General features: G+C 41.0%; 1 protein-coding gene across 1 annotated transcript in view; it reads left to right on the forward strand.

The window, feature by feature from the left end:
• The window catches only part of ADAMTS3 (ADAM metallopeptidase with thrombospondin type 1 motif 3), a 652,903-nt gene that overhangs the window by 531,710 nt on the left and 105,510 nt on the right, over positions 1-15,683 (forward strand). Inside the window, exon 18 of the mRNA XM_069230315.1 lies at positions 14,627-14,792. Within this exon, the coding sequence (XP_069086416.1) occupies positions 14,627-14,792 (166 nt within the window). The remainder of the gene's footprint in view (positions 1-14,626; positions 14,793-15,683) is intronic.

Genomic DNA, 15,683 nt, shown 5'->3' on the forward strand with positions numbered 1-15,683 from the left:
TGGATTTTTGCAGTCAGCACTTTTATACTTTATGAGATTAAATAAAAGAAAATTGGAACCTGGGTTGGTGGTGCTGGCGTCATTCATGCAGCGATAGGCTGAGGAAACCGGGCTTTCGTTGTTAATGGAGTGACTTCTTTGTGAAATATTTATATATATATATATATATATATGTATATGTATATATACACATATATATATATATATTTTTTTTTTAAATGTAGAGAAATGTATAAAAATGCTACAGCGCTATTATTAATTTTAAATTGTAAATCTGGGTCTCCATTACTTTTATGATGTAAATATGAAGGTAGACTGCTAGATGGTGAAATCTTATTATGCTGGTTTCCCTTACCCGTCGGCCATTATGAAGAGTGTTGTCTGACTGTTGCATGGCTCTGTTCTAACGTTCAAAACGCTAGTTATTGAGCTTTAGTATGCTATTATTAGTTACACCTGATACTAATATGCTATTATTAGTTGAAAATTATGCACTAAATCGCAGGCAACTGTTGAGGTATCTTACAGAATTGTTGAGTGAGTTTGATTTAAAAGAAAAACATATACCAAATGAAAGGCACTGCTGAAATCTGCACAGAAACCATGCCAAAGATAACTCTGTTTGCCTATTACGGTGACAATCTAAAGTTGTATGACATTTAAAATTAGATGTGATTGTTGTTTTATAAAACTGTTACTCTCTTCAACACAGTCGGTGGGTTATTTTTGCCTCCAGCTCTGATCCTGTAAGACTCAGCTTTGTTTAATATGCCTTCCTTTTAAAAAGGGGTTCTATTATACTGTGTATATAAACTGTTAAGATCTCCATTCTGAAAAGTAATACAACAACATGGTATTGCAAGAGGGCCAACAGCCATGATTGGCCTAATGTACTGTGACCATAACCAAAGCATGCAATTGCAAAACCACAATTTGCAAGGTATTAAAGTAGCATTGCTCTTCTCTGCAAGTTGTAAGGCAAACAAGGCACTGTAAATTTGCCCCCAGGACCTTTTAACCCTCAAACAACTGTAGCAAGGATTTTCAACCACTTTGGTGTTCTGTCTTCTGGCAAGTGCTGCTGAAAACCATCACAAAAGTCAGCTAGTCCATCGGGGGCAGTGTCTACTAGATTTGTGGCACTTCTGGGCATAATAGGGAGCAGCCCTAAGCACTTCTGCCTGCTCCATCCAATGTCACTCTCGAATTATGCTCCATTTTATAGCTATCACAGCTCTGTTATTTACGGGTGTTACAAGAACAGAAATTTGTGGATGCAAATTTAGGGATGGAGATCTGCTGTCATTTGCAAGGTTCACTCTTTGAATTCATAGCCAGTTGCAAGAAATCGCAGGTTAAATCCTGCCTCATAAATGTTAGAGACAGAATTTATGCTTTTTTATGGCATAGCAAATTAGTACATCTGGCACAACATAAGGAATTCTGGGACACTGTGGGCCATATTTATACTCCGTTTGCGCCGAAATTGCATCGTTTTTTTTGACGCAATTTCGACGCAAAACTAACGCCAACTAACGCCATATTTATACTATGGCGTTAGAGGCGAATAGCGCCAAAGTTCCCGGAATGTGCGTCATTTTTTAGCGTGAACCCCTTCCTTGCGTTAATGATATGCAAGGGAGGCGTTCCCGTCTAAAAAATGACTCCCAGGCCTTTACGTGGTATTTATACTCCCGGGCAAAAGAGACGCCCGGGAGTTGGCGTGGCAAAAAACGGCGCATTTGCGCCACTTTTTAACGCCTGCTCAGGGCAGGCGTTAAGGGGCCTGTGGGCTCAAAATGAGCCCACAGGTGCCCTCCCATGCCCCCAGGGACCCCCCCTGCCACCCTTGCCCACCCCAGGAGGACCCCCAAGGATGGAGGGACCCACCCCAGGGACATTCAGGTAAGTTCAGGTAAGTTTTATTTTTTATTTTTTATATTTTATTTTTGTGGCATAGGGGGGCCTGATTTGTGCCCCCCTACATGCCACTATGCCCAATGACCATGCCCAGGGGACAGAAGTCCCCTGGGCATGGCCATTGGGCAAGGGGGCATGACTCCTATCTTTACAATGATAGGAGTCATGTTGATGGGGGATGGGCGTCGTTAAAAAATGGCGCAAGTCGGGTTAAGACGATTTTTTCGACGTAACCTGACTTGCCCCATTTTAAGACGGCCATGCGCCATTTTCCCCCTACGCCGGCGCTGTCTGGTCTACGTGGTTTCTTCCCACGCAAACCAGGCAGCGCCGGTCTGATTGCGCCGTCTAACGCCATTCCATAAATACGGCGCCCGCATGGCGCTTCAGAATGGCGTTAGACGGCGCAAAACTTTTTGACGCTAAACTGCGTTAGCGCAGTTTAGCGTCAAAAAGTATAAATATGGGCCTGTGTTTTCATATAGCCAGGTCAGTCACACGACATGCCAGATGCCAATCCCTAGTACATTTTGCTGTTTTACATTATATTTTGCAACTGTACAATGTGGGCTTCAACAAATAAGATTTTTCCTCCTTTCATGACTGTTGTACTCACATCCGGAATTCACTATGGAAAGCCACAATTCTTGCTTATGGTGGTCATTGATTTGTCTCGGTACAAGAGGTAGTGATTGAAACCTTATTTGATTTTAAACCTAGAAACATGCCTCTTGTGCTTCTGTGGTATAAAGTACAGTGTTGCAATACTGGCTGTGATTCTGCCATGCAAGCACACTCTCAGGTGTTGCAGGTTTCTTTGTATTCCTCTCAAGAAGGAGCATTAGTGATTGATAATTACGAATTTGCTCATTTAGACAAACCAGGACTCTAAGAAATAAAATTACTATCCAGCAACTGCACAAAATTGTCTTTTATCTTTCCACTATATGTCTTGCTGTCATCTATAGGTACGTCCAAACACTGTGTGTGGAGCATTTCTTAATTTGTGAAAAAATATGTGCGAAGGCTCAAGAAGTTGTTGAGGAGGCCAATGCAGCTTGAACCACACAAGTTTAATACACTTTTATACTTTTCCCTATAGTTTACCATAGGGAGATTTGCACCTCAGCAACACAACCTTCAGTGTTTGGCATGCCCTCTGTCCCATCAAAGAACGGCGAAGATAAGGACTCATGTTAGTTCAGGTAGCTAAGAGTGAAGATTCACTGATATAAACTCATGAATACCATTGGATCCCATCTCCCAAATTTGGAAGCAATTAAAAACATCCTTGTGGTGTTTTATTACTTTATCCGTGCCGCGCGAAGATGGTCTCCACAGTGATGCCGTGTGAGAATCCTCGCGCGGGCCCCGTGGTGCAGAGGGGCTCGTGGAAGCGGAGAGACGGTTGGCGGCGGTCGAGAGAGGACGGAGATGCGTTACTGATGGCTGGGGCAATTTATAATAATAAACTCACCTTAAAGATCGGTCAGTGTTTGTTTTAATTGAATACCCGATCTCACACTGGCGACGAGGATGGTTCATTTGTTGCCCCAACATCCAAGGGAATTTCTATAACGGCAAACCGAGGGTCCTTTGGTGGAACACGTGCGTCTTTCAACGCGAGGAGCAAATAACAAGGAAAACGGGTGGAGTGCACTGGAGTCGTGTTGAGGAGGTGAAAGATTCTGGATTTATTGAGTTCCTGGAGGCGTGGTTTCATCTTAAAGGCATGGATGTGGAACAACTTTAAAGGGGAGTTTTTTCTCTCTACTCAGAAGCAGTGGCAATGATTTCAAGGTTTCATGGAGGTGTGGCCTTTTCTTAAAGGGATAGTTGTGGAACAACGTTAAAGGGGAAGTGTTGCACTCTGTTGTACTGCATTCTCAAGGATGGATTCCTCTGTTGAACTGCATTCTCAATGATGGATTTAATAAGTTGAAAGATCTGCTGTATCAGTACATGGTGATAGGCACACCTTTTACATCTAAGTGCGCTTGCCTGTCATGTACATTGCACGGTGACAGGCACACCTATTGGAAGTGAGATTTTGTTGAGTTCAAACACGCTTTCAAAATTCTGTTTTAATTCGCCTGTCGTATAAATTTGTACGGTGACAGGCACACCATTGGGAAAGGAATTTTTTTTTTAATGAGTTTAAACGCGCATATAATGTGAAAATGTGTATGATGAATATTATATAGGAAATTTGAGGATTTAGGATTCTGTTGTGAGTATACAATAGCATAGTTAGTATTTGTGTTAGTTATTTTATAATTTTTTTATTATTTAAAAATGCAGAACGTAACACCCCCTCCCTTTTTCTTAAGCAGTCCAGGTGATCCTACATATTCTTGGTCTAAGTGGAAGAAAATGTTTGTTCACTATGCTAGAGTGTGTGGACCGACATTCAGCGCAGAGAGGAAACACGCACTTTTAATGCACTGTTTAGGGGTGAAGATCAAGAGGTACTTGAAAACCTACCAGATTTAAGTCTTGATGAATCTAGAAATCTATATGAATACGAATTGTGCATTAAAAAGTTGGACAAACATTATATACCAAGAATCATTACGATAATGGAGAGGTACTATTTTGGGAGAAGGGAACAAGGGAAAGATGAATCAGTGGAAGAATATATTACTAGTTTGAGGAAACTTGCAGCCTCTTGTAAATTTGGATCTTTAGTGGACGAAAGAATTAGAGATCAGTTTGTGCTTAGGTACTGTAGTGACAAAATAAGGGAAGAATTGTGGTTAAAGGATGAACCACCTTTAGAAGAAGTGATCTTGGTAGCAAAAGGAGTTGAACATATGCTTAAATGCGTTAAAGAACTAGGCAGTAACAAAGTTATAACTGGTGATTCTACAAAGGTTGATGAGGTGATTTGTGAAGTAAAAAGTAAAGAACTTATTGCATTGAGGAAAAACGATGATGAGTCTAAGTTTAAAGGAGAATGTTTTCGATGTGGGAGAACTGGCCATAAAGGCTAAATGTGGTGTGCAATGGCTGTGGGAGAAAAGGTCACTGCTATAGATGTTGTCGTAACAAGAAAAAGAAGTACGGTAACAGCAACCCCATGAAAGAGATTAAAGAAGTGTCTCAGGAGGTGGTTTTCCAAGTTAAAACATGGGAGAAAAGTAAGGAACATCCAAGTGAAGTGATGAAAGTAGAGGGAGTTGATCTGTTGATGAGGTTTGATTCATGTTCACAATTAACAATAATTTCTAAGAAAAGCTTTGACCTATTAGCAAAGAAAGTTAGAGTTCTGAATAAAATGGATGTATGTCCAGGTGGATATGGTGGACAACCAATAAAAATGTTAGGATACTTTGAGGGTCATCTTGAACTAAAAGGGAGACATTTAATAGGAAAAGTCTATGGGGGTCATTCAGACCCCGGCGGGCGGCGGGAGCCGCCCGCCTGGAGGGAACCGCCATATGGCCGCTCCGCGGTCGAAAGACCGCGGAGGCCATTCTGGCTTTCCCGCTGGGCTGGCGGGCGACCGCCAGAAGGCCGCCCGCCAGCCCAGCGGGAAACCCCTTCCCACGAGGAAGCCGGCTCCGAATTGAGCCGGCGGAGTGGGAAGGTGCGACGGGTGCAGTTGCACCCGTCGCGAATTTCAGTGTCTACTGAGCAGACACTGAAATTCTTTGTGGGGCCCTCTTACGGGGGCCCCTGCAGTGCCCATGCCATTGGCATAGGCACTGCAGGGGCCCCCAGGGGCCCCACGACACCCCATACCGCCATCCTGTTCCTGGCGGGCGAACCTCCAGGAACAGGATGGCGGTATGGGGTGTCGGAATCCCCATGCTGCGCCGCCATGGAGGATTCCTGAGGGCATCGGAAAACCGGCGGGAGACCGCCGGTTTTCCTGTTCTGACCGCGGCCAAACCGCCGCGGTCAGAATGCCCTGCGGGGCACCGCCAGCCTGTTGGCGGTGCTCCCGCATCCCCGGCCCCGGCGGTCGGAATGACCCCCTATGTGTCCAATCAAGGGGACAATCTTTTAAGTTGGGCACATCAAATGTTGTTGGGGGTAGTATTAAATCCCAATGCACAGCCACAAGTGCAGGTACAGTGTGTTAAGGGTGTGGCAGAAGAGGTAATCTCTGAATTTTCTGGAGTATTTGTGGAGACGTTAGGTTGTCTAAAAGGATACAGACATAGAATTAGACTGAAGAAGGGTGCCACTCCAGTAGTAGCTAAGGTGAGGAAAATACCTTTGGCGCTACAAGACCCGGTGAGGTCAGAGCTCAAAAGATTGCAGGATTTGGGTATAATAGAGGAAGTGGAAGCAACAGAATGGTTGGCACCCATAGTGGTAGGAAGGAAGGGAGATGGAGACATCAGATTATGTGTGGATTTTAGGGCCCTAAACAGAGAAGTTGTAGTGGACAGATTTCCTCTTCCAAATATTGAAGAAATTGTGTCCATGATTGGAGGAGCAAAATATTTTTCCACTTTAGACTTAACGTCAGCGTACCATCAGGTTGAGCTGGAAGAGAGTTCACAGGAGTTGACGGCATTCATCACTCCTTTTGGCGCCTTTAAATTTAAGAGGATGCCTTTTGGATTAGTATCAGCAGCCTCTGTATTCCAACGCATTATGCACAAGGTTTTGGGGAATGTAGAGGGTGTGAAATGTTACCAGGACGATGTTTTAATCTTTGCAGACACAGTGGGAGAACATTGGGAGCGTGTGAGGTTAGTGTTGAGGAGATTAAGTCAAGCTGGTTTTACTCTTAAATAGAAAAAATGACGGTTTGGTCTAACGGAAGTTGAGTATTTAGGACATTTAATCACAGGGGAAGGTGTGAAACCCAAACCTGAGTTAGTCTCGACAATAAGAAAATTATTAGCTCCTCAAACCAAGGAAGAAGTGAGTTAATTTTTGGGGATGGTAGAATATTATTGGAGGTACATCAAGAATTTGTCTAAGAAGACAGCGAACATGAGACTTCTTTTAAAGAAAGGGAAGGAATTTATTTGGGACACTGATTGTGAAAAGGAATTTATTAAGGTTAAGGAAGAATTGGACAATGCTCCTTGTCTTCAGGCCTTTAAACCGGACAAGTCTACCTTTATTGTCACTGATGCCAGTGCGAAGGGTTTGGGTGCAATTTTAATGCAAGATGACAAAGGGAAGAAGTGTTTAATTGCTTGTGCATCTAAAGCTTTGAGTGGAGCTGAAAAAAATTACTAGGTAATTGAAAGGGAGTCATTGGCCATTCACTGGGCACTAAGGAAATTCAAGCATTTTGTCTGGGGTATAGAGTTTGTGGTGCTGTCCGATCATAAGCCTTTAGTTGAGGTATTCTGCAACAAAGGTTTGAATTCTATTTCTGCAAGAATCAGGAGGTGGATTATTTCTCTACAAGAATTCAGATTTAGAGTGGAATATCTGCCAGGAACATTGAATTTTAGCGCAGATTGTCTATCCCGATTCGTTGTGGAAGATGTTAAGGAGAATGGAAAAGGTTTACAGGGACAGGAAGATAAAGATTGTGAATTATTCTCTGATGTATGTGAAATTACATGCGGGGTGATATCTGAGCAAGAGTGGAAAGAAGCGGTGAAGGATGATGTAGAACTGCGGGAGGTGTGGAAGATTTAGATCACTAAATAGAAGGTGGCTTTTGGTACAAAATGAATTAGCAGTGGATAATGGCCTGTTGCTGAGAGGCACAAGATTGGTTCCACCTGAAGTATTAAGGAATAAAATAATGAACCAAGCACATGAGGGTCATCTGGGAATTGTTAAGAAAAAAGAAAGTTTGAGAGAGTGTTTCTGGTGGCCAGGAATGGATTTGGAGGTGGAACGTGTGGTTAGAGAGTGTATACAATATTCGCAAAGTGATAAAGTATTGAGGACTCGCAATGTACCTATGTGTCTAGGCAATTGCCTTGTAAACCCTGGGATGTTGCTATAGACATTGTTGGTCCATTATCGGGTGAACATTCTACCCCATATTTGATTGTATTAATTGATTTATATTCCAGATGGGTGGAGGTCAAAAGTATATGTGATGTCTCCTCTTCCAGTGTTATGTGTTTCTTAGAGGACATTTTTAGGAAAGAAGGCTTTCCTAAATCTTTGCTATCCGACAATGGTCCACAATTTTGTTCTACTAGCTTTGAGAAATTTATGAGAGAGTGTGGCATCAAACACAAAAAATCAGCAATATATCATCCCGAGACTAATGGCGCGGTGGAGAGATTTAATAAATTTATTAAAGAAAGTATCCAACTGGCAAAGGCGAACACTTTAAATTGGAGGACAGAGCTTTTGAAGAGGATCACAAGTTATCGATTTTCACCGCATGCCACCACTGGGAAATCTCCTTTTGTGTTGTTCAAGAAGAGATTACCAAATACCAAGTTGTGTCCTGGTTGGATGGAGTGGAGGAAAAATTGCTTCAATTTAGATAATTCTGATTGGCGGGACAGAGAACTAAGACTTTTGGAGAAGAGGAAACAATAACTGGATGCAAGAAAAAAAGTTTCGGAAATGAAGCTAGCTGTAGGTGATGTGGTGAAGATTAAGGCACCCACAGGGTGTGTACAAAATTCAAGTTTCACAAGACCTTTTGTAGTGATCAAACTTTTTAAAAATGCTATAAAAACTTCTGATGGCAGAATTTGGAACATGAACCGAGTGGTTCGCATTAATGATGTGGTTAGACCAGAGTCAAGTATTGGAGGTAAAAGCAGTAGTGGTTCTGTTCTGAGTCAAGAACACAAAGTGACAGCGTGTGGTGATACTAGGTGTGAAGGGATAAGGAAAAGTTGTAGGAGGAAAACTTCTCCTGAACACCTGAAGGACTATGTTCTAAATTGAATGTAATTCCTTAACATCTGAAAGACTTTTTTGATAAATTGAATGTAATTTGTGTAATAGGTTATGGGGTGTTTATTCTGTGATTTCTTAGAGCAATATTTCATACAAGAGATAAAGGTTGTGGGGTTTCTGTTTGGGATGCAATCATCTTTTTGGGAAAACATATACTGTAGTTGTTGGTCTATGTTCATGATCTTTCATATAGTTAAGATACTCTTCTATGTTGGAAATTTTGTTCATTATAAGGGAGGGAGATGTGTGGTGTTTTATTACTTTATCCGTGCCGCGCGAAGACGGTCTCCACGGTGATGCCGTGTGAGAATCCTCGCGCGGGCCCCGTGGTGCAGAGGGGCTCGTGGAAGCGGAGAGACGGTTGGCGGCGGTCGAGAGAGGACGGAGATGCGTTACTGATGGCTGGGGCAATTTATAATAATAAACTCACCTTAAAGTTCGGTCACTGTTTGTTTTAATTGAATACCCGATCTCACAATCCTTACCACATATTCAAGTAAGACCTTAATACTTCCTTTTTCAACTAAGCATTTGGTCTGTGCTCATCTTTCTAGCTACCAATTCTTACCCAAATCTTCAAACCTGATGTCCTGGAGACACCATGCATAAATGTATCTCCGAACCTTCAGTAGCATGAACCCTGTTGGAATTTCTTTTTTCATCATACTAGCCACACATAACACCTTCCATTCAGACTTGAACACTGCTTCTGGTTTAACCACTACTGAGCTATTAGCCAAAGCACACCAAACAATAAGACGTTTGCCTATTGCTCACCAATTCTATAGTGATGCACAGTGTGACCACAGTCTGATGTTGAAGCTGCCAGTGCTATGAAATCTGAGTACCAATGCTACCTTGGTACAGCACAGTGTTCTATACCAGCAACCTCTGGTATAGTTGGCAAACAGATTGCAGCAATGAACGCATTAACCTGTAGATATCAGGTGGAAGTGTATTCTTGGGGCTAACAACAGTACAACAAGCCATATTACATTGAAACCCATTTCACTTCAAAATGACGACAGAAAGGATGGTTTCCAAACCATGAAGGTTTATTAACAAATTAGTCAAAGCCATAAACATTATTAATTTGGTAACTCAATGTCAGTTAAGCATAACATTCCTTAAAGTTAATTTATCCAACAGGATAAGATTAAGAAGATTGTGATATACGAGAAAGTATCAGTTCCATAAAGTAACTTCCCTAAACTTAATAAAGCATCTGAAGATGAGGAGGGGAAATTCTAAGCAGAAGTTGTCAGTCTGAAGTGAGCCAAATTAAGGTTCAGGGTAAGTGAGAAGTATAGATGCTAACTCAAAAACTGGGAATATGAAATCTGAGCAGTGCCAGGGAAAGGTTTTCCTGCAGAACCAGGACAGGCTCTCCTAACAACTGTTCTAAGACACATAATTAAATCATTGCAGGCACTCTTCCAGAAGGTCTTCCCACCAACTCCTCTGAATTTGAACCAATCAGGTTCCACCGTCTCCTTGGAACAGGTAAACTTCCCTCACTCTCATCTTCTCTAACATTTCTAAAAGCAAAATAATGAGCTACTCTTCTAACTAGCATAGGTTATCTTGCTCCTGCAATGAGAAGGAAAATGTGAAAGCATGTTATGAAATCAACATTAGGCTTAACAGTTAAAGGCGTTTGAGCAGCTAATCCCTACTCAGATCTAGGCCAAAATAAATAATGCACATTTGCTTGACGTCAATATACTGCAGGTTAAATGATTATACTTCACTCACAAAAAGTGTGGCTTCTTTAGATGTGTTTATCCACACATTAATACACGGATTAACATGAACAATAAAGATTATAAAGCATACTTTTTTGCTGCTGTACCACTAACGATCACATGTCTATAAATGTAGCTTAGAGAAAAGTGTACTGCATTCCAAGCCGCTCAAACTTGTAAGTATGGACTGGATTCACTGATATTATTGTTTTATATGCATTTTTAATTGTTAAATACTTTGCTAATGTGTTGTGTTAAAATAAATCGACAGCCTGTGTCTATATGGGAGACTGCCAGTAAATGGGAGACTGCTATCAATAAATGTATGTAAAGAAATAAGTGCTGGTGCTGAGCACAGCAAGCATTGCCACAAAGTATGCACTCGTGTGGAGCAAAGGAAAAGGACTAAGAGATATCACCAACCATACAATCCAGATAACTTTTTTAATGCAAAAATATAGTGCAAATTGTAGGCATTAAATTCGTTAAGGAATACTGACACTTTAAAAGACAAAGGCCTTCATTACAACATTGGCGGACGGGGGAGAAGTGGCGGTAATACCATCAACAGGCCGGCGGGGAAAATTAATGGAATTATGACCATGGCGGTTACCGCCATGGTCATCAGCCACTTCTCCACTCCGACCACCAGGGCGGTGACGACCGCTGGGCTGGAGACTTCGGTCTCCAGCCCGGCGGCCATCACCAGACCGCCGGCGGTATCACGACCCTGAATACCGCCATGGATTTCGGGTGGTTTTGGAACCGCCACAAAATCCATGGCGGTAGGCACTATCAGTGCCAGGAAATTCCTTTCCTGGCACTGATAGGGGTCTCCCCCATCACTCTCCTGCACCCCGAGTCCTCCCCCCACATCCTCCACCCCCTGCCACCCCTCAAAGGTGGCAGGACCCCCCTCCCCACCCCTACCCCCAACATGCATAGACACACACCCCCTCCCCACCCCCAAATGAATTGAGGGCCAAAGTATTCTACATTTTAAAATGATTAGCAATCATACTGAATGTTCAAATTTGAATGAATAGAAGAAGGTCATTAAAAAACACATGCAGGTATTTGCCAAAATCAGTCAGAAGAACATTGACACTCATATCGAACATTGCCCGCTCACCAGTTCCACTAAAATTTTCATTAACACCTTGAGGTGCCCAGACTGCTGGTGGACGTTGCTGCTCCTGTTGAACAAACGCAGTACTGTCTGGAAGTGATATCAAAGAGGGCGTTATATGAGCATTTTATAGGGAAGGCCGTCCCTATGCCAAAGCTCAGGGCATTCAAGATAACATGCATGGCAGAAGTCTTTCCACTGCTTAGATAACAGTGCGCATAGTCAAGTAGTCAGTGAGATCGAAAAAATGTGACAATGCCCCATTTTCTTCGCAAGTGAAATATCAAAGGCAGAGTAAAATACGGTTTCAGTATTATGCAGCTCTCTCAATTGCAAACCCTGGATGAAATTGAAGTTACAGTGAACCAGTTTGCGTATTTTGGGAATTTTCTATTATGCTTGTTATGCAGAACTATGCCATAACGTCACGTTGTGTAATTACAAAGACAGTAAAAAATTCTAATGCGGTAGCACAAGAGCAATATTAATGGCCAGAATGCAAGCTGCTGTTGTTCACGGCACTTGTGTTTTTGGCAATATTTTTTGCACTAAATGCACCCTTGTGTCCAAAATGAACAGGAGGACACCTTTTGCTCTAAAATATGGTGCCAGATGTCAGAATTGTATTGCACAAAATTACGTGTAATTTCGAATCATTTTCCTGAAATTTAATGTAACTATGCAAAAGCAAATTATTTGATTTTCACACATACCTACTCAAATGTTGTATATATAGTGTATAAACAGAGGAAGGTTAAATTATGTGCACAACACTTCCTGGGAACAGTCTATTTAAAAAACAAAATGATGGAGCACGTGCCTTTGTTTATTCAAATCACAAGTCAGTCACAGGATCAGAACGGGAGGAGTGTCTGGCTTTAGGAAGTGCTTACAGCATTGTAACCATGTACTAGATCACAATACAGATTTATATCTCTCAGAAGCTGTAGTGTATGTTCCACAAAATAGGAGGTGCTACAGATTTTGAAGAGCTGCAGGAAGCAAGTTCAAAGGCAATGATAAAAGTTCTCTAATTACCTACAACTTCAATAAACGGGCATTCAGGGATTGACATCGTAGAAGGTCAAATCACCAATCTTCATAAGATTTTCAAACAAGTCTGCAAGGCACTTAAGGCCTAATTTAGAAATCAGAGGAGGGCATACTCAGTCACAAATGTGACAGATATCCTGTCCGCCGTATTACGATCCTCATAGGATAGAATGGAATTGTAATAAAACGGATGGGATATCCTTCAAATTTGTGATGGAGTAATCCCCTCCACCGACTTCTAAACAGTCCCTTAGCTAAGTGTTAGAATGGTCATTATGGCCTTGCATTTGTAGCCATATGAGGAGTGCACTGCAGTTACATTAGTATTTTCCCTCACTAACTGATTGGTAATACCAGGACATCGATGATTCTGGGCGGTTGGGGAAATGAAAAGGGGTATCCTGAGGGTACCTTCAGAACTGAAGAGTTACTGGGAGAATTGGGGGCACCCCAAACAAATTCCCTGAGAACCCCCCATTTTTTCTAGTCACTCGCTGACACTTCAGCTGCGAAGGTGTCTGAGTGAAACATTATGGGTCTACTGAGTTAATGCAGATCTCATAATACTGGAGGCCACAGAACCAACAAATTCATAAAGATAGCTGGGCGAATGGTCTGGCTTGGTTCTAAGAGCCTGTTAATGAGCTGAGCTCTGAAAATATTGAATATAGTGTTCAATTCAACCTCTATATAGGTATTTATTTCTGTCACCTGTTTTACACCAAAGAACACTGCTTTGTCTTTAATACAATTCTTTGCGCGTGAGGTTATGCTCTGAGTGCCAGGCAGAAGTCATATGAAAGTTTAGCTCATTTTGGGCCCAATGATCCTAGAGGACCTCAAGCTGAGCCAGAGCCAGGCTTCTGGTTAGAGCTTTAAGTGGCTTGCCTCCATTTACATAACATTAATTGGGTTTGAAAGATACAAGCAGTTGGTTTGCTAGTGCAAGTAGGGTCTTTTGTGTTGTTTGACCTTCATGAGCTGGTTTGAGATAAATAATTTATATTCAACGAACTGTAGTTGTCATTCACTATCTTACGGAAATATCATCATGCCTGGCGCATATGCCATTAGCGACATGGAATGTCAACACATCCTAGTAGACTGCTCAGATGTTGGAGGCTATAAGAATACTGCTTTTATTTATGTTATTTTTCAATCTTAAAGGTAATATGAAACTATTATTTTTGGTTACCTAGATTTCGTATGTAAAGTGAATTTGAAAGCAGTTTTTAATCTTAAAAAATAACACTGTTGTGGAACTAATGTTATAATTAAAACTGCTGGAGATTTTGAGTTCCATTTTGAGAAAGGTCAGTGGCACTTCTATATTTGTGACCTTCACATACAAGGGTTGGGGGGAAACATATTGAAGAGGTAGGTGAGCTCACACGGCAGACAATATTAAGAAATGTAGTGTATAAAATATTGTAAGCATTATTATTTTTTCACTTTTTGATGATTGTTATTCTTATGATTATTATTGTTATTATTGTCATTCATATTTTTATTATTATCATCAATAATATTAACCTTATTATTTATAAATATTATTAATCACAATAATATGTAACCCTTATTATGATAATTATAATAATAGTGACGATAATAATATAGAGTTTTGTGCTGCAATTATTCATGTTGTTATTATTATTAATATTATTTTTGTAAATAACTTCATCATCACCAAGGTTGTTGTTGTTTTTTATTATTATTATAGATTATAATAACAACATCAACAAAATACTGCTACTATTAATACTACTACAACTAATAATAATAAAAATACTATTAATACTACCGCTAATAATAATAAAAATGTTTTCTTTTTTGTTATCTATCATTATCTACCACAGACTTGCCATTTAGTGGAGCTGCTGATGGCAAGTGATAGATAGAGTGAAACACTTTTCCTTGTTTTTTGCAGGTTATTCCTCAGGAAAATGACACCAAGTCCAGTCTCACGTACAAATACATCATTCACGAGGACTCTGTACCAACGATCAACAGTAACAATGTACTCCAGGAGGAAATTGACACTTTCGAGTGGGCATTGAAGAGTTGGTCCCAGTGTTCAAAGCCCTGTGGAGGAGGTAACCACATCTCCTGTGGTTTTTGGAAAACAGCCACATATTGTACTGTTATAGCCTTATAGCCTGCCGTAGCGGGCCATAACGGCCATTAAAGGTCCACTCCAGTGTGAAAAGCCCGAGCCAAAGGCAAAGGCCTTTAACAAGGGAGCCAGACTTTAATGCCAGTATAGCACATCTATGGAGGGTTATAAAGCTATTAAAACATGCTGCTACTAGAGGGCATAGTGTTCTAATAAATAAAACAAGGGCCTCACGGATCTGTGAGGCCTTTATTCGATAACATTGGAATGTTGAAGCGTCGGGCTCCTACCTGCCATTAGAAGCCCGGAGCACTCCATTGTTTTCAATGGAGCTCCCAACATACCAATGTTCTAATTATCATTAAAAACTGATAGAATCTAAAGATACAGCCGGGGTTATGTGTACACAGAAAATGGTTCAAAACAAGATCCTTTATTGGATATGATTCTGTTATTAGTTAGTATACTTGGGACCCTGGTGAATGCACAGATGAACTTAAGCATGTTTTGTAAACTTTAAACCTATTTGATTGATCAAAATTATAATTTTATCAATATGTTTTTCCATATGATATATACATAATTTTTGTGAACATTTAGGGAGGTATGGCCTCACAAATAATAATGACACAAAATACAGGCACAATGTATTTTCCTTACAGGCTCTAAAGGAGAGTGAAACATTGGTAACTCAGGAGATGCTGTCACAGTACACTTTTAGTTTCTGATTGACACTTACACTTTTTGATTGAAGTAGTCTCCTAAATGAAATATTACATTAAAAAACAGAAGAGGGAAAAGGACAAAAAGCACACAAAATATGTGGAACCCAATAATTAGGTTTTAACAAAAGAACACTGGGTAGAAAAAT

Source organism: Pleurodeles waltl, chromosome 1_1, assembly GCF_031143425.1.
Source record: "Pleurodeles waltl isolate 20211129_DDA chromosome 1_1, aPleWal1.hap1.20221129, whole genome shotgun sequence".
Lineage (NCBI taxonomy): Eukaryota > Metazoa > Chordata > Amphibia > Caudata > Salamandridae > Pleurodeles > Pleurodeles waltl.